The sequence below is a fragment of the Carcharhinus amblyrhynchos genome, chromosome 1 (genome assembly GCF_965287045.1).
Source record: "Carcharhinus amblyrhynchos chromosome 1, sCarAmb.v2.hapA, whole genome shotgun sequence".
Taxonomy (NCBI): Eukaryota; Metazoa; Chordata; class Chondrichthyes; order Carcharhiniformes; family Carcharhinidae; genus Carcharhinus; species Carcharhinus amblyrhynchos.
Window position 1 is genome coordinate 55,978,355 of NC_137324.1, and position 27,679 is coordinate 56,006,033.

At 38.5% G+C, this 27,679-nt stretch overlaps 1 protein-coding gene across 3 annotated transcripts in view; it reads right to left on the bottom strand.

Annotated features, from left to right (window-relative positions):
* pigo (phosphatidylinositol glycan anchor biosynthesis, class O) overlaps nucleotides 1-27,679 on the bottom strand; it is a 33,953-nt gene that overhangs the window by 1,836 nt on the left and 4,438 nt on the right. Inside the window, exons 3-9 of one of the 3 annotated variants that reach the window (XM_080184491.1) lie at nucleotides 26,394-26,517; nucleotides 24,653-24,812; nucleotides 20,588-20,761; nucleotides 15,246-16,854; nucleotides 10,302-10,505; nucleotides 4,584-4,771; nucleotides 1,261-1,331 (exon numbers count right to left, since the gene is read on the bottom strand). In XM_080184491.1, the coding sequence (XP_080040617.1) occupies nucleotides 1,261-1,331; nucleotides 4,584-4,771; nucleotides 10,302-10,505; nucleotides 15,246-16,854; nucleotides 20,588-20,761; nucleotides 24,653-24,812; nucleotides 26,394-26,517 (2,530 nt within the window). Of the gene's footprint in view, nucleotides 1-1,260; nucleotides 1,332-4,583; nucleotides 4,789-10,301; nucleotides 10,506-15,245; nucleotides 16,855-20,587; nucleotides 20,762-24,652; nucleotides 24,813-26,393; nucleotides 26,518-27,679 lie in introns of those variants that run through there. The other 2 variants (XM_080184564.1, XM_080184633.1) reach the window with 2 other exon arrangements.

A 27,679-nucleotide genomic window follows, 5' to 3' on the forward strand; every position in this document is an offset into this window, starting at 1 on the left:
GAAAATGCTCAGAGTGATCTTTTGCAACTTCCTCTTCTGTTTTCATTCACTCTTTCCAAATTGCATTTTCTTTTACCCCACTGTTTTTCTTTGATCTGAATTTTAACAATATATATTAAAATAATTTTCTCATCTTGTCAGGTTCTCGTGCTTTCAGTAAATCATTCACATCACATTTCAAGGTGAAGTCACCAGTTCATTGATGACCTAATCTCCAACAGTTACAATAAAATGTACATCACTGGCAATGCTGATTCACATTTTCTCTAAAAACAGTTTACATAGTCAACTTAAGCAAATTATGCACCAATTCTGATACAAAGGTGAAAATATACCTCATAAACCTAGACAATTTTAATTTCTAACAATTCAAAATCCCTACAGTCCAGGAGGCCATTCGGCCCATCGAGTCTGCACCAACCACAATCCACCCAAGTCTTATTTCCGTAACCAAACATATTTACCCTGCTAATCTCCCTGATACTAGCATATCACCAGCCATTCAACCTAACCCATTCATCTTTGAACTGTGGGAAGAAATCGGAACACCTGGAGGAAACCCAAGACATAGGGAGAACGTGAAAACTTGACTGACCCAAGGCCAGAATTGAACCTGGATCCCTGGTGCTGTGAGGCAACAGTGCTAACTACTGTGCCATCCACAAAGCACTATCTTTCTAGAAACACAATAAACCAATCCTAGTAGCTTATTTAATTATACCACTGAAAACAATTATATCAGAATCACAACAGGGGAAGTGCAATAAGTTCACAAAGTATTCTGTTTTTCTTTAGTTTGACAGTCCTTCAGGTGAAGCAAGTAATGAGATTCAAAAAGGACAATCCTACACCTACACTGATAGAAGTAACTAAATTTTATTAACTAAATTTGACACTTTATTAAGTGTCAAATTCATTAGTTTATTTAGGCCTGTCCTTAAAATGTATGAAAAAATGGTGCTGTATTTATACACAAATTTCCATTTTTTTGTAAAAATGATTTCAGATAACGTACTCACACGCAGACAGCAAATTAAGCACAACTTCATTGTAATAGGAATCTACATATGAAAAATCACATCATCTAAATTCTTGATTTTTTTCAATGATATATCACCCAGGACTTTTCCTTAACTTCTAATGCACGATTAGTGAAATTAATATTGCTCCTTAGAAGAAAATCATTTCTTATTAATTCATGTAATTCAAATCCTATGCTTCCTGATGCTATTAGTTAACTACTATTGATGCAGAACATACTTTGGAGCGAAGATCTTCCACACCATCAAGTGTCTCCTCAGTACAGCAGCAGCGCACACAGAAGCAAGCAGCTGTATAGAGAAAGAAAACAGCTTATTCAATTTTTCATTAACTGCCAAAAGAAGAACATGGAACATCTTAAATTGTAACCAGAACTAGAGGGCACAGCATCAAAATAAGCAGCGGCAGCGGCGGGGGAGCGTTCAGAACACAATTGAAGAGGAACTTCTTCACTCAGAGGGTGGTGAATCTCTGGAATTCTCTGCCCATTGAAGTGGTGGAGGCTACCTCATTGAGTATGTTTAATCACAGGTAGATAGATTTCTGATAAATAGGGGAATTAAGGGTAATGGGGAGCAGGCAGCTAAGTGGAACTGATCCACTTCAGATCAGCCATGATCTTACTGAATGGTGAGGCAGGCTCGAAGGGCTAGATGGCCTACTCCTGCTCCTATTTCTTACGTTCTTATGTAAGTATGTATTTTTTCAAATGCAAAGCAGCCTTTCTTTTAAACGAGCATTTCCTGATTTTCCTGCTTTTAAAAAAGGTTTACGGAATTTGGATCAAGTAATATCTGCACTATCACTTGTTGCTTAGTTTAAACATCTCTAATTAAAGCTGCTCTGCCCAACAGTTTGTATTTAAAATTTCCAATCTACACTTAAAAGCTTTTTATCTTCAAAGCAATACTGGGCATAAAAATATTTACATTTCTTCCCCTTGGTAGATTTTAGAAGGTTATCCTTTGTAAACTCACACCATTTGCCTCTATTATTCACCTCTAGATTCAAGTTATTGAATTTGCAGGGGCTCTGGTGAACAGCAAGACCAGTTTACACACACATCACACTCCAGAAGTTCACGTGAAGAAAAAAAACTTCAAACACATCTTTTACAGAGCAAGATCTCCTAGTTACTAATGCAGTCATCACAATTTTTAATATTTTAGTACAAATACCAGCTGCTTGTCCAGTTTCCACATGACATTCATGTCTGATTAAAAAAAAGTGAGACAGAAAAAAACTTTTGCTTTCCAATCGGACAGTACATAACTAAAAAGATATATCATACTGATTTTGAGGCAGCAAACTCAGTTTATACATTATGTTCAAGATTTGCTCATGCTGTTACTCAAACACAGGCTCCCATCCCCATTAACATTGGAATTTGTACTGCAACAGAACACATGCTTTAAATTGGTAATCAAGAACTGCTGTCTCCAACCTGGGGAAATATTAGGGCTTCATTACGAGAGCATAACAAAGTGTTCACACTGGGTGCTGGTTACTCTGCAAGCTCGGAAATAAATACTTCAGGTGAAGACTACATGTGGGATGTGAGTTTCAAAACAAAATTATTGACAGGACAGGAATAGACTTTAAGGTGGGAGTCAGGGGACTCAAATATTCTGGATCAAAAATAAAACCACATGGATCCGAGCTAACTTTACACCAGCATTCATACGTAGAAGGTGTTAGCTCTATTGCAGTAAGTCGAGATAGATCCTCACAAAGATGCAAAGGTTTCCAAAGATGAAACAGAGCAGCTGTGAAACCTGAATGGACAATTAAATTGGCTGGGGACACGAAAGCTCGTTTCAAATTTTGATGTTCATGAACTGAATTCTATAGTGAAACATCCTAAGGCCCAGGACATCTTACGGATGAACAAAACATTAAAAAACATTAAAGATGGAAAAACGTGCACTGAAATTGATTTGCTTTATTATTGTCACGTATTAGTAAACAGTGAAAAGTATTGCTACACAGACAAAGCATACCATTCATACAGAAGGAAAGGAGAGGGTGCAGAATGTAGTGTTACAGTCATAGCTAGGGTGTAGAGAAAGATCAACTTGAGGTAATGGCAGCAGAGAAGAAGCTGTTGTTGAGTCGGTTGGTGTGTAACCTCAGACTTTTGTATCCTTTTCCTGAAATTTCTCTTTTTGGGCAATCCCAAGAATATAAAATTGATTATGTTCAGCAACATTGCCTAAGCAAGCCTTCTTGATGACTTATCAAGTGCCAGAGGTTTCACAATATTTGTCGGTGAAAATGAGAAATGTTACTTCTTGGCTTGGGAAGCCAAGAAAATAACGTGAGTAGTAAAAAGCACCCTGCTACAGAGACTCTCACACTCGTAGAGGCATTCATTTTACCTAAAATATTAGGGGAAATATTACATGGAGAAAATGACAAAGAAAATGTCCCATTAGAATGTTATATTGACAATCAATCCTTTTGGGATAACATACAATCCACAAAGAGTTCCAGTGAAAAAAGATTGTGAATTGATTTTGCAAGTCTAAAGTTTTGTGGGGCACAGTAGTTAGCACTGCTGCCTCACAGTGCCAGAGGTCCAGGTCCAATTTCAGCCTTGGGTCAGTGTCTGCATCGAGTTTTTACTTTTTCCCTGTGTCTGCGTCGGTCTCCTTCCACAGTCCAACGATGTGCAGGTTAGGGTGATTGGCCATGATAAATTGACCTTAGTGTTAGGGAGATTAGCAGGGTAAATGCGTGGGGTTAGGGGAATAGGGCTTGGGTGGGATCGTAGTTGGTACAGACTTGATGGGCCGAATGGCCTCCTTCTATGAAATATTGGAGAAAAAGGAAATCTTTAAGCTCCAATGGCTTGATACAAGCCATCAGATTGTTTCACCAAAAACTTGCTTGTAGTGAAAAAATATTGAGGGTATTGGAAGAGGGAGGGCTCAGGATGAGAGTTTTGAAAACACGTGACATATTTCTATCTCCAGTTTTTTTGGTTGCAAAGAAAATGCATTTGTTATATTTTCCTATAAAACAAAAGGGAATTTGTTAATGTTGAAACTGTGCTGTACAGAACACATGCTTTTAAGTTGGTACTCAAGACCAGCTGTCCCCAATTGGGAAGCATTAAGACTCCATTGCAAGAGTATAAAAAGATGTTCACACCTTTGGGGAATTGGGAAAGTCTGTGTCTTTGCACTGCAGGTTTGGAAATAAATCTCTCAAAGTACAGGCTGGCTTCAGACTTGTTCTTTCCTCCCCATATGCATTTATTCCACATTAAAAAGTGATGAGCTGCATTCTTGAACACTCCTTAGCAGCTCAGTACTAAGTCAAGAGTTATACAAATTACTGTGGTCAGATATCACCTATAAACAGGACTGAGTACTCCCATAGTAGAGAATGCTCAACTCAATGGTTATATTTTAAATATCTGCAATCTGATACACAATGTTGTTCATCAAATGTTGTGTCATTGTGGCTAATTCATTATTTACTGACAGCACAACTGCAAACTTACAATAATTCAGTATTGAACTGACAACATAAAGTACCTGCACACCGTAGACAAATAAGTAGCGCATTCCCAGTTGCAGCATGGCTACAGAAAACATCTGAGGATTTTCTCGCAACCTCATTTCCATCATTGGATCCTCATCTCCAGATTCCTTTTTGATGTTCTTGTTTTTAGAGTTTTTCATTTCACGTACGAATGGCCAAAGCAGCAACAGGGGGGATCCAACTACCTCAAGAACATTACTGAAAAGTCAGTTAAAAGTTTCAATGCATTTATTGCAAGCCTGATACTCTTAGTTGCTTTTAGCCGGCATTTCTCACATAAATGCATACCTAGTAACTCAGTTATCCAAGAAGCTGGTAATAAGCAATATAATTACATGATATGCAGTATACCATAGGTAACGTTCTATAAATTTTACCTCTTTTGTCATTCCTAGAGATGGTAACCAAGAATGGGGTATGGTTCCACAGCCCTCTGGAGCATCATTCATTCACCTTCAGGCACAGAGTACAGAAGCCAGAAAGTGATGCTAAACTGAGAGTCTAAACTGAGGGTTGTGTTCAGTTGAGGGCACCACATTTTAGGAAGGATGTGAAAACTTTGGAGTGGTTAAGAAGAAATTTACTGGAATGGTTTCAGAGATGAAGGATTATAGTCACATGAATAGATTGGAGAAGCTGGGTTTATTCTCCTTCAAGCAAGAAAGCTAAGAGGAGATGTGATGGAGCTTTAAATCTTGAGGGGTTTAGATAGAATGAGTAAAGAGAAACTGTTTCTAAAGGCTGAAGGGTTGGTAACCGGAGGGCACAAATTTAACCTAACTGGTAAAAGAACCAGGGATGACACGAAGAAAAGTCTTTTAAGCAACTAATGGTTAGGATTTAGAATGCACTGTCCTCTCGGGTAGTGAATATCATTTCTATTGAAGCCTTCAAAAAGGAATTAGATAAATACTTGAAGGACAAAAAAAGCAGGAACATGGAGAATAAGCAGGTGAGTGGGATGAACCAAATCACTCTTTGAAACAGTTGGGTAAACTCGGTGGGCTGAATGGGCTATTCCGTAATTAAAATCCTGTAATTCACAACAGACTAAGCATCAAATCTAGTCAGTATGCCTCAGATACACAGTGGGTAACAAATTTATGCTCAACTTTATTAGGCCAGATTTTATGTCTAAGTAAAGGTGCAGGTCATGGCACTCGGCTTTACTTATGCACAAATGGTACGGCAACTTCAGGCTCTGCCTCACTGTTGACATGAATTGAATGCTATAAAGTTGCCACATTTGATGATTGATACTAACTAAATTCTCCACATAATAATGCCTTGTCATTTCAAGTAAGTATCATTTTAACATGATGATTAGTCATTACCGCCAATCAACCTGTCTTGGCAGAGAATGCATCATTACATCATGCAATCTCATTCCTTTGGATTGACTGTGGGAAATATTTTAAAAAGCAAAACTTGTTTTCATTTTTCCTTTCACTCTATCCAATCTTACTTTCCTCTTCTGTTTCTTTCTGTACCTGATTTGAGATGGAATTCACCCACATTGATTTGGACTTCCTTCTCTGTCTGTGCACTGTTTATTTCACAATCCCTCAATCTGATTCTTTAAGGGGATATATTGTTGCTTGCTCTGTTCACTCCGATTCAAGTTCCAGTTTTCTCTCAGACTTTATGACAGTTTGCATAATATGTCATGTAAGAATTCTAAAATCAAAATGGGTTAGGCATGTCTGTCCCATTACAACAAACAAAATCTGGGCCTATTCTCCCCCGATTATCTATCACACATTTATTCTTACTCCAGAACACAACACACAGGGAGAATGATGTATTGGTAAAACCATAACTAACACTATTTGGTAGCCTGACAAACATGATTTGAGTTGCAGCAGTTTAAGTTCAGATGATGCACAGAGATGAACCAGTTACAAATGGATACAATTTAGTATAATTCCTATTACTACACTTGTGATCATACTTTCAAATTTCAGAGCACTTGGACAATTTACTGTATCAGCTACAGGTTCTAATAGAATTTGGCCCCAGTTAGTCACAAATTATATCAACGATTTGGATGAGGAGACCAAAAGTACTATTTTCAAGTTTGCTGATTACACAAAACTTGATGGGTAGGTGAGTGGTGAGAGGAATGTTAAGAGGCTTCAAGATGATTTAGAGAAGTGGAGTGAGGGGGAAAATATGTGGCAGAAGCAGTTTAATGTAGATAAATGTGAAGTTATCCACTTCAGACAGCAGAGTATTATTTAAGTAGTGACCGATTGGGAAATATTTACACATCTGGGTGTTCTTGTACACCGGTCACTGAAAGCAAGCATTTAGGTACAGCAAACAGTTTGGAATGCAAATGGTATGTTGGCCTTTGCTGTAAGAGACTTGAGTAGAGCAACAAGAATGTTTCACTTCAGCTGTACAAGGTCTTGGTGAGACCACCAGGAGTATTGTGTGCAGTTTTGGTCTCCTTATCCAAGAAGGATATACTTGCCATAGAGGCAGTGCAGCGAAGTTTCACCAGACTGATTCTTGGAATGGCAGGATTGTCATATAAGCTGCGATTGGGTTAACTGGGACAGTATTCACTGAAATTTAGAAGAATGAGGGGATTTAATTGAAACATAAATCCCAACAAGACTGGACAGGCTGGTTGCAAGGTTGTTCCTTCCTCTGGGTGGGGTGGTCTTAGAATATGTGGTTACAGTCTCTGGATGCAGGGTAAGCCATTTTGGACTGAGGTGGGGAGATGTTTCTTCACTCAGAGGGTGGCGAACCCATGGAATTTTCTGTCACAGAAGGCTGTGGAGGCCAAATCACTGAATATATTTAAGAAGGGAATAGACAGGTAGTTTTCTAGAATCTAAAGGTGTAAAGGGGTATGGTATTGAGATGGACAGTCCATGATTGTGTTGGATGGCAGAGCAGGCTCTAAGGGCCAAACAGATACTCTTGCTCCTATTTTCTACATTTCTAATTACTTTTTAGTCAATCATTTATAATGGGTTACCTCTCTGCAGCAAGTAAGTACACCTTAGAGGAGAAGAACTAAGCCTCACTTTTGTGCGAAGGCAGTTTACTTAAAATTGTCTATGATCACCAACACAAGATTATTGAAGATAATATAGAAAGAGAAAAACATCTCAAAGGGGAGATAAAGTCAATGGTTGAAGAGGCAATGGGCAAAAGGCAGCCTTAAGTACAAAACAGCTGCAGTATAATTATTTGTAGGGCATGAACTTTGTAGGAATTAAACTTTCAATGTTCCTTTATATTGTTGGCAAGTGTCACATTTTTCCTTCTCTCTCCAGCTCTGAGCCCCCATTATTCAAAGAATGGAAAATTATCTGTTCAAAGCTCTGGTTGCTTTAGCTGATTAAAGCAGTAAGTAGATAAGCTACAAAAATAAAGGTGGTCTCAAATTTGTATTCTCATGTGTATTATGTTAGCTAATCTCAGCTAAGTCAATGAGGAAAGTGGAGGAGCAGGCATTATCCTCACCATTCACCAATAGGGAATGGAAATGCTGCTATACTCCTATCTTCTAGAAGAGATAGCTGAGGAAATTGTGGAGGCATCAGTGGTGAACTTTCAGGAATCACTGGAGGCAGGGAGGGTGCCAGAGGACTGGAAAGTAACTAATGTAACACCGCTGTTTAAGAAGGGAAGGAGGCAGCAAATGGGAAATTATAGGCCGGTTAGCCTGACTTTGGTCACTGGCAAGATTTGAGAGTCTATTATCAAAGATGAGATTGCAGAGTACTAGGAAGTGCATGATAAAGTAGGATTGAGTCAACATGGCTTCATCAAGGCGCAGTCATGTCTGACAAATCTGTTAGAGTTCTTTGAGGAGGTAACAAGGAAATTAGATATAGGAAAAACAATGGATGTGATTTATTTAGGTTTCCAGAAGACCTTTGGCAAGGTGCCGCATAGGAGGCTGTTAAATAATTGAAGTGCCCAAGGTGTTAAGGGTAAAATCCTGGCATGGATAGGGGAATGGCTGACTGGCAGAAGGCAGAGAGTGGGGATAAAGGGGCCTTTTTCAGGATAGCAGCTGGTGACTAGTGCTGTGCCTCAGGGGTCAGTGCTGGGACCACAACTTTTCACAATATACAGTAACAATTTGGAGGAAGGAACCGAAGGCACTGTTGCTAAGTTTGCAGATGATACAAAGCTATGGACAGGGACAGGTAGTATTGAGGAAGCAGGGGAGCTGCAGAAGGATTTGGATAGGTTAGGAGAGTGGGCAAAGAAGTAGCAGATGGAGTACAATGTGGAAACATGTCAGGTTATGCACGTTGGAAGGAGGAATGGAGGCATAGACTATTTTCTAAATGGGAAAATCAAAAACACAAAGGGATTCAGGAATCCTTCTTCAAGATTCCCTTAAGGTTAACGCTGGCAATTAGGAAAGCAACTGCAATGTTAGCATTCATGTCGAGCGGGCTAGAATACAAGAGCAGGAATGTACTTCTGAGGCTCTGGTCAGACCCCATTTGGAGTATTGTGAGCAGTTTTGGGCCCCATATCTGCGGAAGGATGTGCTAGGCTTGGAAAGGGTCCAAAGGAGGTTCACACAAATGATCCCTGGAATGAAGTGCTTGTCACATCAGGAACAGTTGAAGACTCTGGGTCTGTACTCGTTGGAGTTTAGAAGGATGAAGGGAGATCTTGTTGAAACTTACAGGACACTGCGAGGTTTGGATAAAGTGGATGTGGAGAGGATGCTTCCACTAGTAGGAAAAACTAGAAACAGAGGGCACAGTCTCAGGCTAAAGGGATGATTCTTTAAAACGGAGAGAAGGAATTTCTTCAACCAGAGAGCAGTGAATCTGTGGAATTCTTTGCTGCAGAAGATTGTATAGACCAGGTCATTGAGTGTCTTTACAACAGAGATAGATAGGTTCTTGATTGATAAGGGGATCAGGGGTTATGGGGAAAAGACAGAAAAATGGGAATGAGAAAAATATCAGTCATAACTGAATGGCGAAGCAGACTCAAAGGGTCAAGTGGCCTTATTCTGCGCCTATGTCTCATGGTTTTTTGGTCTAACTCCTGATTATTATCTAGAAATCACTATTCAAAGTGCAGCTGAGAAGGATAAGGTCAGAATTAATTGCAACACATCCAGCAGTACATTTGCTCACCACTATCGACTGTCTCACTGTAATGCATCTTTGCATGAACAATCCAGAACTGATTCCACTGTCCTGCTCTCTTCCCATAGCCTTGTGACATCCTCTATTTCAAATATTTGTCTGCTTTTCTTTTATGGGCTCTACCTCAACTATTCTTTGGTGTAATGCATTCAATTCTGTAGCAAAGCTGATGAAGTAATACCACAGCAAAGAGGTAACATCTTAAGAAATGGCGGAAGAGGGACTTTTTAAAACACTGAAGTTCACAAAGTGCTACAATTGCTTTCAAATTTATATATTTGATCACTTCTTGAAAAATGAGCAGATTTTCTTATGACAGTTATTATTCTAAGTTGCATGGAGCCCATTATGAACTTAATACAGTAACAGTGTTTGAATTACTTTGGGAAATTAAGAGATTGATTTTTAAAGGCATTCACAAGAGGTCAAGTCATTTGAGACTACTATAGCAGATCGAATTATTCTTTCCACTCCACAGTATTTCTTTGCACAGGTTTGTTTAAGGAAAGTCACTGGTAAATATCGTGAATATTTTGAAGCAATTAAATAAATAAATTAACTAATTACCTGCAAACAGAATATGAGAAGCAAAGGTGTTCATTCCCACCAATAGTGCTGGCAGTATATTGGTGCTATGCCCTTCAATGAATCCAACAAAAGCTGCATTCCATTGGATAGCTGGAAAAGTAGGTTGATGCCCAGTGGCATAAAAAAATTGTGTAGCTGCAAAGGCCCAGGCCGTAACTGCATACCAAGGAACAGAGAAATAACCTTTTTTAAAGAAAAAAAAAGTCAGTGGCAAACAATGATTGTGTTCCTAGGAAAATCAAATTTTAACTAAAGACTAGTTTGAAAAACAATTTGTCAGTCATCTACTGAAATTTTTAAATGCCAACATTTTAAAAAAATGACGTGAATCAGTTTGAACTACATAAACCATCACAAGTGAATTTTCATCATATTCAGCAACAAGTTATGCATGCAATGTACCCACTTTCATAACATTACATCTAAGAAACACCATTTCAGTCAACTCTTCTGAGAATCTACTACAGAAACAATTCCAGGTAAACAAATTAAGGGAAGAAACTTAAGTAGCTGGTATTTTGTTCTCAGTATGTGGTAAAAGGCATGTATTTATATAGCATCCTTCATGATCTCGATGTCAGAAGTGCTTCACAACAATGACAAGTATTCCACAGCTTTGACACTTAGTGCAATATTTATTATCACTCATTGTCCTGAGGATAAGGTGGAATTGGGTCATATCCAGGCAAAAGTCACTAAAGGTAACAGATTCCTCTCATAAAACCATTTGTGAACCAGCTGTATTTTTACATAGTCACTTTTTATGGTTATTTTCATTCCTGGTGTTTTTCACAAATAACCAGAAATTCAATTACACAATTTAACAGAAGGAATCCGGACTTTTGATTTCCAGTTTCATACCATAACCAGGAGGTTACATTTATAAGTAGTTTTTTAAACAGTTTAAGACTAAAATTTGATTGTAACGTTTTAAACAAAACTGACAACATAGATTATCTGTTCCGAACACTCGCGTAGAAATGACTGTTAACCCTGACCAAAGTCGCACAATAGTGTGCTTGACATCAAAGATCTGAGGATCTCCAGCATGTAATCTTTCTTCCTCTACATTGCACTTTAAGAGGTTGGCAAATTTGTTCTATATTAAGAGATTGATGAGATATGGTTCAAATTTGGATCTTCTTGTACGTGCCTCATGCTCAAGCATTATTGTGCTACTTCTCAGGGTCTCCAATCATTTATGAATGACAAATGTGTGACATTCCACTTGTGAGGTACAAGAGAGAGACTAGTACTTGCAGAAGAATACTCTAACCGTATTCAAGTTTTATTTATTTAATGCCTTTTAAACAAAGAAAAATGTTCCATTCTTCAGAAGTGTAAAGGATAGAAAGGAATTCCAGTCAGTATCTCCAGGAAAAGATGAGGCACAATTGGACAGATTGAAAAACAAAATTCTCAAAGAATCAGAACATCACAGCAGTGAGTCATTCATCCCAAATTTTCACAATCCCCTCTTGCCTTTTCCTTTTTAATTCTGAACTACCAAGTCTGTAGAATAGCCTTGGATTCATCCCCTTACAATCCCACCTCAATTGAACTTGGCATGACATTTGGCACGTCATCTTTGCCTCTGCACCCATTTCTCCCCCACCTCACCCAAAGTGAGTCGTTGTTTCCTCCCCATCTTCAGAATTCTCAAACCACCTGGATACAATCCCCTCTAAATTTTTCATTGAGAACTGTTGGGGTGACATTGATTGTTTCATTTTCTTTGCTCATCTGATTCACTCTATCTCCCTTTGAACTTACAGAATTATTTTCTCAGATTTCACATAGCATTCTTATTGTTTGACAAACTGACCTCGAATTTGCGGACACTGAATGTCAATTCTCTGCAATACCTCCTCTGAACGTCCTGTAATTTTTGACCCCACCAGTGAGCATTAAGCCATAATTTCTAAGTCTGTGACTGACCTCATTTCCTCAGTTATTCTCATTGCTTCTAACCTTATAATCCCTCAACACACACAGGCTGCTTCAACTTCCTTCCCAAGATCCATAAACAGAACTGCCCCAATAAACCTGTCATTTCAATGTTGTTCTTGCTCCAAGAAACTAATTTCTTCCTTTTTTTTCCTCCCTTGCCCAGTTTCTTCCCAAAGACATCCTTGATTCTTCTGATGCCATCCATCACTCATTTTCCAATTCTCTGGTCCTGCTTGTCGCCATTTCACCATAAACATCCAGTCCCTCTATACCTTCATTTCCTAGCTGATAACCTAATAAGTTTCTGCCTTTTTCTTGATCCGTGCCACCCCCAACAACAAGTCCCCATTGACAATCAAGCTCCTCCCCAAGAATGTGTGCTTCAACTTGTGAACAACTTAACTTTTGACTTCATACACTTCCTCCAAAAAGGTCTTGCCACAGGAACCCATTTGGGTTATAACAATGCAACCTTTTCTTGGAACTGTGGAACATTCTTTGCTCCCATGTTCAAACCTTCACTGCTTTCTCCAGTACACTGGCAACGTTAATTGATGCTTTTTCCAGCTCTTACTCCAAACTGAAAATTGAATTTACTCTGCTTCCAATTTCACCCTTTGCTCACCTTATGTTCCATCTTCAACCTTTCCCTTCCTAAATTTCTGTATCCATTTCTGGGGAAAGTCTACCAAACAATATCTACTAAAACCCCACCAACTCTCAGCTAACTAGACTACATTTTCTTCACTCCAATTCCTATAACACTCTATTCCATTCTCAACTTTCTCTGTCATTCTGACAATACCACTGGCCAATGCTTCCTTTCATTTCTGTCAGCTGAGCAGTTCCCCCCACTGTTAGCATGGCCCAAAGCCTTATCGTTCAATTCCAGAACTTCTGTTCTCATCCCTCCCCCCCTCCCTTTCAGAACCAAAATAAGGTTCCCCTTATCCTTGCCTTCACGTTCAAGAGATCCTCTGCCATTTTCATCACCTCCAGCATGATGCTACCATCAAACACATCATCTTCTCCCTTTTCTACATTCTGAAGGAATTGTTCTGTCCATGACAACTTCATCCACACCACCACCCTTTTCCACGTTATCTTCCCACGCAAGCACACGCGATACCATGCCTGGTGTTTTTAATTCCTCCCCTCCTGCTGTCCAGGGATCAAAATATTCAGTTCCAGGTGAAGCAGCAATTTACTTGTACTTCTTGCAATTTAGTATACCGCATTTGTTGCTCATAACATGGTCTCCTCTATATTGGAAGACCAAGCACAGATTGGATAACTACTTTGCAGAACAATTCTGTTCAGTCCACAAGCTTGATCCTGAACTTCCAATTATCTGTCATGTTAACTCTCTTTCCCACCTCAATTTCTGTCCTTGGTCTCCTACACCTCTACAATACAAGCTGGAGGAACAGCACATTTTTGATTAAACACCTTACAGTCTTCTCTGAATACAACAAATGATTCCAACAATTTCAGACCGTAAATCGCTGCTTCATAATTTTTCCAGATGCCAGCTATGGAGATGATTCTGAACTTCCTGTTTACACCTCAAGAAGCATCTATTGCAGTTTTGACAAAGGGTCATCTGGACTCGAAACGCCAGCTCTTTCCTCTCCTTACAGATGCTTCCATTTTCTCTTTTGGTTGCATCTTTTGTTTCTTTACTTGCCCGATTACCACTTTCATCTTCCTTGGCACAATGATCCCTTTTGTCTTATCTGCCTTCCACGCCATCACCATTTTGATCTTCCACCATCTTGTCCTTCTTTTGTACTTTTAAAAACCTGTCACATCCCCAACTTTTTCCAGTTCTGATGAAGGGTTCATATATCCAATAATGCTGCTTGACCAGAATATTTTCAGCATTTTCATTTTTATTTCAGAATTCCAGTATCGGTAATATGTTGCTCTTGTAGTCCTTTACCCCAAGTTTGTAACAAAATAAAAGCAAATACTGTGGATGCCAAAAATCTGAAAGAAAAACAGAAAATACTGGAAAACCTCGGCAGATCTGGTATCCAAGGAGAGAGAAGCAGAGTTAACCTTTCAAGTCCATAGGAATCCTCTTCAGCGCTGAAAGTGAAGCACCAATTCATGTTTGTATCTGCTGTTTGCCAGAGCTAACTACTTAATTCCACATTATTTACATTTTTTCTATCCCAAATACTTAATTGTTTTGCTTTTTAAAAATGCTATGATTCTACTTCAAATACTGTTTTCTGCTAAGGCATGTCATAAAAGTCTAACTTTTTTCTTCATTTTCGTGTTTTAAATTTATGTTTTCTAAATGTTAATTTAAATGTGAAGTTTACTTATTCATTGCAAGTAGGTTTGCAATGAAGTTACTGTGAAAATCCCCTAATCACCACACTCTGGTGCCTGTTCTGGTACACAGAGGAAGAATTTAGCATGGCCAATCCATCTACGCAGTACTTCTTTCAGACTGAGAGAGGAAACCAGAGCACCCAGAGGAAACCCATGCAGACACAGGGAGAATGTCCAGACTGCACAAACAGTGGCCCAAGCTGGGAATTGACCCAGGGTCCCTGGCACTGTGAAGCAGCAGTGCTAACCATAGTTTTAGTAATCAATGGCACAATCTAGTCTAGTCTGTCCTCATGATTGAAGTCCCTTATCCCTGGTTTTGTCTCAATTAATCTTTTATCCCCCCCTTTCATGGGTGGAACGACTTTCCTGAAGTAAGACACTTGATTACTTTGTATTAGGCTGTGGAACCTCTGAGTTGGTTCCAAATTTTGTACGCTTGAGCACATACAGCAGAGATATAAAATATTGAGGATTCTGCTCAGGTATAAAATGTAACAATATTTCAGTGATGTTAAATTAGATCAATAAAATAAAATGTTTTTATAAACCCTGAAAAATACTATCAAAAAGTGCTATCATTTTCTCAACAACATCTTTAATGACACATCAGTTGAACCAACTACATACCAATGTTATCAGACCGCAATGAAAGATTTCTTGCTGTGCCATGTATCTCAAGGAAAGAAAATCCCTCCAAGAATAGCAGCAGGAAAGCCAGTGACATTCTCTCATTATGCAACATAATAAGTAACAATGTCAAAAGGGCAAGAACAACGAGAAATGCAGCAGAATACACAGTTCCCAAGCCATAAGCAGCTACTGTCCGAGTCTTCATTTGGTTGTCATTAAAATGTATGTTCATTGATCGCTGCATCTTACGGTATATCAGTGGGACTACATAGAGAGAGTCATCTTCCATTTCAGGGGAGCCTTTGTAGGAACGGGCTAGAGTTTCATCAGACTGTCTGCTGTCCTTTACAAACACAGTGATTGGATTCCATAGGACAATAAGGAAGCCTGTCATTACCAGCACAAAGACAATTCCTGGGACTACAGCTGCTATCTTCTTTGTCAGTTCTTGAAGTTTAATGGAGGTTTCTTCTGGAACAGCATTTACAGCCCAATAGCAGCATAAACAAAATACAATAAATGGGAAACCCAAACGTACAAAAAACACAACAAAGTGTGAACTGTTGAGGTTCCCATAATGAAGGAACCATTTTCGTATGAGGTAGACCAAGGCTGCAAGTGATGATACTGACAAAATATAATGGAAGTTCCTTTGTTGACTATTATTTAACCTTGACAAAGGTTTCAGGAAAGTGGAGGGCTCGCAGTCTGTAAGTTCTTCACGACAGTTATAAAAATTGCTGGACAAAAGAATGCAGAGCAGGAAGGCCATCAGTAACCCAATTAAGTAAAATGATTCCCGTCTGTATGAAACAGAACCAGAATTTTTTTGCATCTCTGGTACAAATGGTGCAGTCAAATAATAACTGGTAAGTTTTCCGTTCCATTTTAGGTTCAGGATGGTAACAATTACAATAGATTTCAGAAGGAATGAAACCACTTGCCCTTCAGTTACTACAAAGCTATTGGAAAACATAGCTAGGCACCGTAATAGGAGAATTCCCAAAGGTACAAGGAACTTCACACAACTTTTCCAGTTCTGCTGAATACCAGCACTGGAGCTTTGGATCAGTTTATTTACAATACGATCATTATCAAGTCTTGCTCTCCAGAAGTTCCAATGGAAGCTCACATGAGATGCAACAGCTATCCAGAAACATATTATCAGAGGTTCCACCAAAATGTCAGCTATCAGCATCCAGATGTAAACTGTTAATCCTGCAATCAGACCCCAGACAACGGGATACAAAAGAAGCTGTGTGTACAAAGATTCAAATGTTGTTGCAGTTTCAGATACCAGAAAACATTGTATACAGGTTGCTGCTAGAAGTAAAATACCACAAAGCATGTGTATAGGGTTGAATCTTGCCCATGATTCTCGACAAACTTCCTTGGTCTCTCTCAAGTAGCGTCGCTGCGAGATTAATAGCTTTTGAAACCTTGAGTGAAAATCTCGGTCAGGAACAACTTTTCCAGAAATCTGCACGTTTGTAATCAGGTCATTATATTCAGCTACTGCAGCGGAAAACAATTCCTTCAGATATTTCAGCTTTGTCACAGGTAGATCGCTGGCAGCATAAGAGTAGGATTCCAAAAATCGATTCACCTATACAACAACATAAGATGGTGAAAAAAAGACTTCCATTCACAAAGCGCTTTTCACGATCACCGAATGTCTCCCAGCACTCTACAGCCTTGAAGTACTTGTGAAGTGTAGTCACTGTTGTAATGTAGGAAATGCAGCAACCAATTTGTGCATAGCAAACTCCCACAAACAGCAAAGTGACAACAACTAAATCTGTTCTTGTGATATTGATTGAGGAATAAATATTGGCCAGGACACCAGGGATAACTCCTCTGTTCTTCTTTGAAAAACTGCCATGGGATCTTTTACATCCACCCAAGCAGGGAGATGGGGGCTTTGATTAATATCTAACAAGATGGAGATTTTATATATTATGTATATATACACACACACACACACACACACACTATAAATATATAGTATATATGCACACATACCAATGTCAAATATCAGTCAGAAGCATTTTTTGGTTTATTCAAAAAAAACTCTCCTACATTTTACTGGTACTTTGCCAACAATTATATGCCTAGAATAAGTCAGCTTCTGTAAGTTGCCAAAAACTAGTCTGAAAAGTTGCTAAACTATAGGCCACTATTTAATTTAAAAACAACAATTTAATTGAGAAAATTATTCTGACATTACCGCACTCCTTGCTGCATGGCTAAGTAATGGGCTTTCCAATCAGTTAGCTATAGGTTTGGCAATTGGATATTGCAATTGTCCTCACCACTTCTGGGGATTGAGAAGAAAAAGAAACAGAAGTAGTCGCGACAACCATTCTTGATTGCCAGTTTATAGTATTGTAAAGGATGCTTTTGGATATCAGGGGAAGATGGAATCCAGGTTAGACATGATGTCTAATCAGGTACGGCATCACAAAGTTTTGTAATAGCCCTGGAACAATTGCCATAAGCGGAAATTAGTGGTGGGGAAATGGTACAAACACAAGCCCACAACTTCTTACAATATAGGATGTCTGGTGGATTATATCACTTTAAATACCACTTTGAAGGATTACACTTCACTATGGAGGGCTGCTTCATCTTAGAAAAAGTGGACCTTGACTTGCCTTATCCTGACCAAAGACAATAAATAGGAGTCCTCAGTTCCAGATCTTCCTGTGAGTCCTATAAAACTGTACATAGATCACAATGGAAAGGGGTGGCATACAATGTGCACAGAAAATTACTACAAAATTATACAGTTTTGCATGTAGCAACATAGAATGAAAATGAAAAAGCTTTCTTTTTCAGAATGAAAATGTTTTAAGTGCCATAATTGATCAATGACCAAAAATTGAAGGCTTCAGTCCTTTATCTGAAAAGTTTGTTTGATCCAATCATCTAACGGGGCGATCAGTTTGCAATATGGATATACCTTTCACAAGCACTTTGCACAATTGGTACATCATATAAGAAATTTACAGCACAAGATGGAAGCTATTCATATCTGTGCCAGCTGAAAGAGAGTTTCCAACCTCATCCCACTTTCCTGCTACCTTCAAGGATCAGATATGTATTCCAAGTCCTCTGTTCCTCGACACTTCTGTATCCTACCATTTGCATGTTCCTTTGCCTTGTATGGCTTCCCTAAAAGCACCCTAAAATTCAATTATTGAATTGAATTTCATTTGCCATTTTCTGTCTACCTGACCAGTCCAATATTATCTTCCCACAGTCAACAGCTTTCCTATACTATTAGCCACACAAACAATTTTAGCTCCAAATTCATTCCTCTCTGATGATATACTGCAAACAAAAAAGGACATTGTGAAAACAGACACAGCCTCCTAATCACAACAATTACTATCTGTCTGCGCTTTGGAAGCAAAAACAAGGAGACAGATTACTACCTGGATGGCTGTAAATTGGGAGACGGGAATGTGCAGCGGGACCTGGGTGTCCTTGAGCACCAGTCACTGAAGATAAGCATGCAGGTTCAGCAGGCAGTAAAGAAGGCAAATGGTATGTTGGCCTTTTTGCAAAAAAGTTTTGAATACAGGAGCAGGAATGTGTTGCTGTAATTATACAGGGCCTTGGTGAGGCCACACCTAGAATATTGTGTGCAGTTTTGGTCTCCTTTCCTGAGGAAGGATATTCTTGCTCTCGAGGGGATGCAGCAATTTCAGGAATCCAGACGGGACTAATGTATGAGGTGAACTGATTAGGTTAGGATTGTTGATCAGCCATGTAATGAATGGATAATGAATGGCTGAGCTGATTTGAAGGGCCAAATGGCCTCCTCCTGCTTTTATGTTTACTATTATTCTTTGCTTCCTGCAAATTAACTATTTTGGATCCAATTTGGCACATTTCTTTGGATTCCATGAGCTTTTACTTCTCAAACCAGTTTTGACACGTGGGCTTGTAGACTACAACAAATGTGCTACCTTCCCTCCTTGTTGCTTCTTCAAGGTTAAACCTTCCTGTACAAATCTATGCCTGCTGTCCTTAGTCAATCTATGCCTCTCTAAATTACAATTTGTACTGTCCCTCAGAATTTCTTTTCCAATAATTTGCTCACCACTTAGGTTAGGCTGACTGGCCTGTAATTGCTTGATTGATCCCTTCCTTCCTCTTTAAACAATGATACACATTAGCAGTCTATCAGTCATCCAGCAGCAGACCTGTAGCTAGAGGGGATTGGAAAATGATGAACAATGTTTCCACTATTTCCTTCCTTTCATCTCTTAGCAGTCTGAGGCAGGTTTCATGGTTATTAACCTACTTTTAAAGATGCTAAACTACTCAATATTTTCTCTCTCACTCCATGTATCTAATCCATTATTTAAATTATTCCTTTTCCTCAATGACAAAATCTACACTGTTTCCTCCATTTGAGAAGACAACATATTCTTTAAAAACCCATACCCATGTCTTCCATCTTTGTACAGTTTACCTTTTTCTTTAATTATCCTCCTGCTCTTTTATATTTATAAATCATCTTTTAGTTTTTCCTGATTTACTTGCAAATATTCTTTCATAGCCTCTCTCTGCTTTCTTAATTTCCTCAAGTTATTACTATATCAGCCTATTCATGATATATTTATCCTTTTGAGTCTCTGTGTTTTGTATTTCACTGGCAAACATGACAAGCTAGGAGACATAACCCAATTAACACAATCCATGCAGTCGCAAATTGTAATTTAGAGAGGCATAGATTGACTAAGGACAGCAGGCATAGATTTGTACAGGAAGGTTTAACCTTGAAGAAGCAACAAGGAGGGAAGGTAGCACATTTGTTGTAGCCCACAAGCCCACGTGTCAAAACTGGTTTGAGAAATAAAAGCCCATGGAATCTGAAGAAATGTGCCAAATTGGATCAAAAATAGTTATGTGGCAGGAAGCAAAGAATATTCAAAAGTGCACAAAAGCAATTATGATAAGTACCTCTCTAACCTTCCTCTCCACACATTTCTATGCTTTTAAGCAAAATGGATTCACCACAGGCAGCAAAAAGTACAACATGCCACGAACAATCGTTGAATAATTTTCTAAAATTTGAAACAGTTTCCACATTTTGTCAAATCAGCCAAACTAACAGGAAAATGTTATCTAAAATGTGGTATTTATCAGAATGATTTTTGTACCCATTTTTAGTGAAGCATCTAAAATCACACTTGCTTGTGCATTTGATTTCAGATTTATATAACAGTCTAGAATTAAATTGGGTAGAATTTGGAACAGGAGAAAAACAGGTTAGAAAATATAAATGTGATAAAAAGTGACACCCCATAAATCGTGCAGTACTGTACCTGCATGACATTGATGTGAAGTGCTTTTGCCTGTTCAAGATACTGATTATTTTCCAGCTTAGGTTCCGAAATAAACATGTCCATCACCATGCCAATATTACTGTATGGAATAGGAACCCCAAGTAGAAGAGCCAAGGTTGGTACAAGATCTATCTGAGACACAATGTCCGGATCCTAATCGCACAGAGATTTTGTGCATGAATGGAAGATAAAGAAAATTAATGAAGTAACGATATGAACACCTCCACCAATCTGTACATATATAGGAATATAAACAGTGCCTCCGATTTTAAAATTATTTAAAAAGATGCTTATTAGAAACTTTTCAGACTATATTAAACTCTACTTATATCTGGAATTGTATCTCACCCTGAAAAGCACCTGTCAGTCTAAGTTCTCAAAGTCAATGTTTACTTTGCTATTAATTGATGATGTAATCAAATTACCTCTTTTCTTTCACTACATCAGACAGTTCCACTACAGAAAGACAACAGAAACTACGAACTCTTAACTGAAGAAACAATTTAACACTTAATTTTAAAATAGTTATTTAAGAAAATAATAATCAATACAAGATGTTTAACAATCTCTGCTCAATTCATTAATCAATCCTTTCACAAAAATGTTGCTGTTTGGTTTACATTTGGTTGAATTCATTGACGATACATTGTTTCCTAACACTTCATAAAAAAGACATACTTCTGTGCACAGGAAGTCAAATATACTATTTAACAAAGACAAGAGAATTATGTGGTAAAATAGAAAATGTATGGTTATACAGACATATAGATCAGTGGTTCTCAACCCTCATATCTCATTGCTACAAAAACAATTTGAGGCACACTTCTTATTTTCTCTGCCTCCTTCCCTCACTGGGAGCTTCATTTTTGATTACTCTGTCCTCCGACATTTTTTTAAACCTTTCTCTATCTCTCTTGCTTCTTCTGGGGTTTTTGTACCCTTTGAGTTTTCATTTTTTGTGCACATGCATGAGTCTTCACCTCTAAGTCCCATTGGTCATGTGGGCAGGCCTGACCAACATAAGATATCTAAACCACACATGTATGGTTCTTCCCAACCGGCGCATGAACAGGAGGCCCAAATTTCATTGGGTTTGCAAATGCCAACCACAGAGCTGTAGATGAAAGTTAGTTTTGGTTTAATTACATGGATTTTGAATCATTTGAATTTTTTTTCCCAACACACTTTGGGGGGCTTCATGACACATTGGTTGGAAACTACTGATATAGACAGATGAATAAGTAATAACTGCCATGGTTATGTCCTTTGAACGACATAAAGGTGCTACGAGATTGTGCCACCTTTCTCTATCTTCCGCCAAATTCTATGCTTCGCTCCTTAACAGTGACATTTTACTCAGCTCGGCAACCACAATTCTACCACAGGTTGTCTTCAGCTTGCCTGGCTTTCACTTCAGTGGAGTTCATTAAGGACCATGTTGGTCAATATTTCTCCCTTCATCTCCTTTAATCCTGTCTCAAGAAAATTTGGATTATAATGCTGGAGAACATGAAGTGAGGGAAATGGGTGAGGACGAAAGGTAGTGGCCAGGTGGGACCAGCAAGAGGTTCTTGACAGTGGAACAATGGTGAATGCAGGTGGTGAGTGTGGAAAGTAACATAGATGCTGAGGCCACCAAATAAGAGGCAGGAGATTCTGCCCAACAGTGCAACAGCTAGACAGTGATTATCATTGGCTTAAAACATTGCTTTGCAACAATCCTGGTATCTCTGTGCAAAGGTAAAGAGTTAAAATGCTAAAAAGCAGTGACGAAAGCTTCAGAACACAGAATCTCAACTTTTCATCTGGTTATATTTACTGCACACTGGCTTGTGAAGGTTAAATGGAAGGATATCTTGCTTAACTAAGATAAGTGTACCAGTCTGAGAAAAATGGCAACCTTATCTCAATTGTTATTTAAGGCCAAAGAAAATGATCAGATGTGATTTCTATCAAATAATTAAAATTGGTTTACTTTTTACTTGCTCCCAAAGATAAATTTCTCCAACAAAATTAATCATCTAATCACTTAGCTCTTTGAAATGGCAGCATACCTTGTGGGTCATGTATAAAAGATGGAAATTAATAGAGATATTGATTGATTGCATGAGTTTGTAGTGGCTTGAATAATTCTAGGCAAGACTAATGTTATGAATAGTGTTTGAAGCAGGAATTCATGCTGAATTGCTATATATAACATTTCAAGTTTAAGAAATTTAGCTAGAGGGAGTTCTGCATCACTTGTGTGCAAGTTCAGTTGAGAATGGAGGAAAAGTTACTAAAACAGATATGAAACAAGAAATACCATGATGATGTAACTTACTAAATCAATTCGTAGCATTTGTACAAGTATTGTGCATACTTGCAGTGTTTAATATTAAAATGCTAATCTACATGATCATAAACATTAACAAAGATGCAGCAGTTCAGGATTTTGTTGGCCAACCTCTATGATTTGGCAAGAAAAGGTTAACACGTTCATACTAAATGCCTGGATAGATGAATGATTTGAATAACTATGCATATAATTTTGACCAATTAATATTAGACAATTATATAAGGCATAATTTGGACATCTAATAATCCCTAGATGCGGATGATAAATCTTAGATGGTTCCGGGATGAGGAGTAAAAATGGGGCGGGGTGGGGGAGATGATGGTTAAAGACTTATTTCATGCATTAAGTGATATGCCTCTTACTAACTACAACGTCCTCACAAACAAGACGACAAAACTGAACCAAGAGTACCAGAAACAGCCCGGAGTACAAAAATTTAAAAATGCAAAAAATGAATTTTGAAACTAGAATAAACTTCCAAAATTCAGGTGGGGAAAAAAAAATCAAATCGACCAAGTGCCTTGATTACAGCACCACTGGAATAAACAACTTTTTAAGCCAGAATTAATGGTGTAGACAGTTATATAGAAAATTCTTCTCATAATGCTTACTTGGCATTTTGTACTTTCAACTGAAGAATACTTTTAAAAAAAAAGACACTAAAACAAGAGCTTTGATAGGAGCGCAACCAGGTGCAAAATTTTTAATTTAATAATTAGAAAAAGGAATTATACAAGCATCTAATTGTGAACACAACCAAAAGCTTCGCTTTCCGTTTGAAAGTACAGGAAATTTATAGGAAATGTACAGGAAATATACGATGGACAGAATGCTGTGGAGTGATGGGATTCTCAGCTATCAGCTAGGGAATTGGCAAAAGCCTTGCATCATCTCTTTCTGGGAAGAACTACCACATCTTGCTGCACTCAGCACTGGGCAAGGCAGTGGCAGGTGTTCCCTGGCATTAAGGAATTGGGGATGGAAGACCCATCCACTCAGAGTAGCTGGACAATCAGAGGGAGCTCTATGATAGGCAACAACACTAGATGGCTGACGCTGGTATGACATCCACCCATGGTAGGGGAAGGCTGGAGTGGTAGAACAGCAAAGGTAGGAGACTCTCACTAGCCTAAAGGCAGTTCCTCAATAAAGAACTAAGTGTCTTGGGATGAGTGACCCGCACAGATTTTCTTGTCCTGCTTTCCACATGGTTAGTCACCCCACCCACCTTTGGCAGAAATACCAAGAGCTGCAAGATGAGACCCTTAAGTGGATATTAATAGTCATTCACTTAAGGGCCTTAGTTAGCAGTGAGTCCTGTCACGCACTTAATCAAAGTGAAGGCTGAAAAGTGAGAAGGTCCACACCTGACACTTTGCGACCCCAATTAAAATGGCCCCCATCACCAAGCTCATTATGAAAAATGGCACAGTATTCACCTTCTATATGTAATGCAGTATTAAATTACCATTGGATCAGGAATTAAATAGCAAATAGAGTGAGGTGTATGGAAGCATCAGGGATGCTTGTTGGGACAATAATACTTCTACGTATGAAGTATGAATTTATCTGAAGTCATGTATGTGTAATGTCTAAAAAACTATAATGCCATTTACCTGCATTCCTCTTACTCAGCATGCATTCAATCCATATCTCTGGTAATACAATAGCATGAAGAATAATACATTCTGCACAGCAATACTTACTTCAGTGGATTTTATCTCAAATAGAGGATGTGTGCTATAAATAAACAATGCTGCATTGACTTCCCCTTCACTGTCACCTCCATGATCTCCTGTATTTGTCATTCCATGATCCCCTAGGACCACCAGCAAGGTATCATTCTGCAGTTGTCCAATCACTGACCTATCAAATACAGAAAAAACTTATATGAAAAGTGTTAATTCTACAGCTGGAGAGAGAACAATAGAGTACACTTACAAAAACAAAGAAAAACTTACTGCATATACCACTGTAAAAGTCAAAATTGTAAACTTAATTTCTTAGGCAAAAGTGAATGGGGGACTTTTACAACAAGAATATTTTCCAAGCGGTTAAGTTGTGTATCTGATTTGGGCCTGCACAGCATCTTATCTGTGGACTGGCTGGTAAATTTAGATGAATCCACTGATTAGCCAGCTACCCTTGCCTGTTTCTATGACACAGATGGCCATCCCTGGCAAGGTCCAGTCTGCCACAGTTGGACAGGGTGCACATTTTAGTTCCCAGCCCTGATGCAGCAGGATGAGATTGTTTGGTTGCAGCTGTGCCTCTTTTGGGAGCATAGATCTGGGTTATCTGTGATGGCAATATTAGCAGAGCATCAATTCAAACAGCTTCTGGAAGCAGATCAACATCAGGGTTTTCCTGGATGTTGAATGGGGCAGAAAGCAGGACGACCAATGGGTTTTGATCCCTGAAACCCAAGACTGACTTTTACATGAGGTAAATGAAACATTAAAAAGATTTTAAGCCAAAAATCATGGGTTGACCATTACATGATTTTTTTTTTACACAGGTAAATATGGCATATTGTTTCTCCTTTCTTTAAGGCTTTAATCAGCTTAAAACAATTGAGTTTTCTGATGCACATAGGTAAATCATGTAACTTTGGGGGCAATCTTACTGGCTCATCTTGCCAGTTGATAGGCAGGATGGGCAAGATTGCACAAGAGGTAAAAAAAATCGCATTCTCATCCTGTCCCTCACCTCTCGCGATCATATCAGCACTGGATTTCTCACATAATCAGCCAGACTAATTATAATATTTAAACCAATCTAAATAGTGATTTAATTATTATTAGTGAGCTCTGGAGATCTGTGCACATACAATAACATGGCCTAGTGTGAATAGGCAGCTCTCCGCCAAGCTTAGGCACCACACCGTCCCAGCAACAATCGAATGCGGCATCATTCCTTGCACTAAATGCCATAAGATTTCATTTGTGGCCTTGCTGAAGAAAAGGATCTGAAACTCTCCATTTTTCACGCTTGTTTGGCACTTAGAATATTTTTTGTAAGACTGCCACTTTTGATTTTAAACATATCACTTAAAATTTTCAAATACTTGCATAAATTATAATGCTGTTATTTTATATCCTGAAGTTTAAAACAAAACTTAAAGTTCACCATAGATTTGCTATGTGCCTCACCAATATTCCAACCGGCTGGCAGTTAACCAGTGCTAGCATCGTTGTAATGAACTCATTACTCCAGGACTCAACTACCAGCCAAGTAACATCATCATTCTGTTACAGTACCCCATATTTTCCCTCTCTAACCCAAGATACCAATGTCAATAATAGTACTATTATAAATGCCCAACTGAAACAAGCTAATACTGATCAAGCAGTAGTACTAATTTTGTGTAGCTCATTGTTACATGTGGGTGTCTATTTAATAAAGACTTTGCAACATTTGTAACTGCAGACTTAACACCAAATATACCTCAACATCTTGTTCATCTGGCTGAGCTTTTCTGCCATTGCTGAATGATGAGGCCCATATTTATGTCCACAATGGTCAACTCCCAGAAAGTGTGCAATGAGTACATCCCACTCATTCCCTGCCACTAAAAATAGAGAACAAAATTCTACTTAGGGTAGAAATGATTACATTAATTGTTAAAACAGAGTAAAGAACAAATTAATCATAATCTGAATGATTAAAGACAAAGCTGAATGAGCCATTAGTTTCATGCATACACATTACTTGCAAGAAACAGATAAACACTTCTGATTGGAAAAATGCGATCATAATAACGTCAAAATGACCACAAATGGAAATCAGCACTTGAGGACAATTAAAACGAACTTCAATTGAATTATAGGACATTGGATAATCCAAAAACATCTTCTAATTCCCAGTTTAGAAACTACATGAGTGGTTTTGTGACACTTTACATACAAGGAACTCAAGTGCATGATTTCCACGATCAGGTGCGGTGACCCGTGTCCTCTTTAAAGGTCAAACCAAATAGACAAACTCAAATTAAATTAGGACAAAGTAAAAGGGGCTGCTCCCCAAAAGGAAAGGGAGTTATGGTACTGGGCAAGCAAGCCATCTGCTGTGATTTCAAATCCCACCATAGATGAATTGAAAAATGGAATGAATTCATTCCCATGATACGTGAACTCACACCAGATAAAACAACCAGAAAAACTGTTGGATTATCATCAAAACCCAATTGATTCATTAGTGCTCTTCATTAAGCATCACACAACATGGTTGACTTTTGGCATCACTTTGGGATGTAGGAATGGTCAATAAATGTGGCTTTGCCAGAGTTACTAATATTCTGAGGGCATTTTTAAAAAAAAAACGTTCCATCTATTAAAATAGATGAAAAACTTACAGCTGAATTACCAATGACCACGATTACATTCTCTGGAGCTTAGGTGAGCTCACTGAATCAAACGTACAAGATTCTGAAGGGCTTGACAGGGTAAATGCAGAGGTTGACCCTTGGCTGAAGAATCGATAACACAGGGCACAGTCTTAGGTTAAGGCATCAATCATTTAGGAAAGAGATAAGGACACACTTCTTCATGTACAGGGCTGTTAATCTTTGGAATTCTTCATCTCAATGAATGCTCCATTGTTGATTATATTTAAGACTGGGACAGACAGAGTTTTGGTCTCTCAGGGAATTGAGGAGTATGAGGGGTAGGCTGGAAAGTGGAGTTGAAGCTTAAGATCAACCATGATCATATTCAATGGCAGTGCAGGCTCAA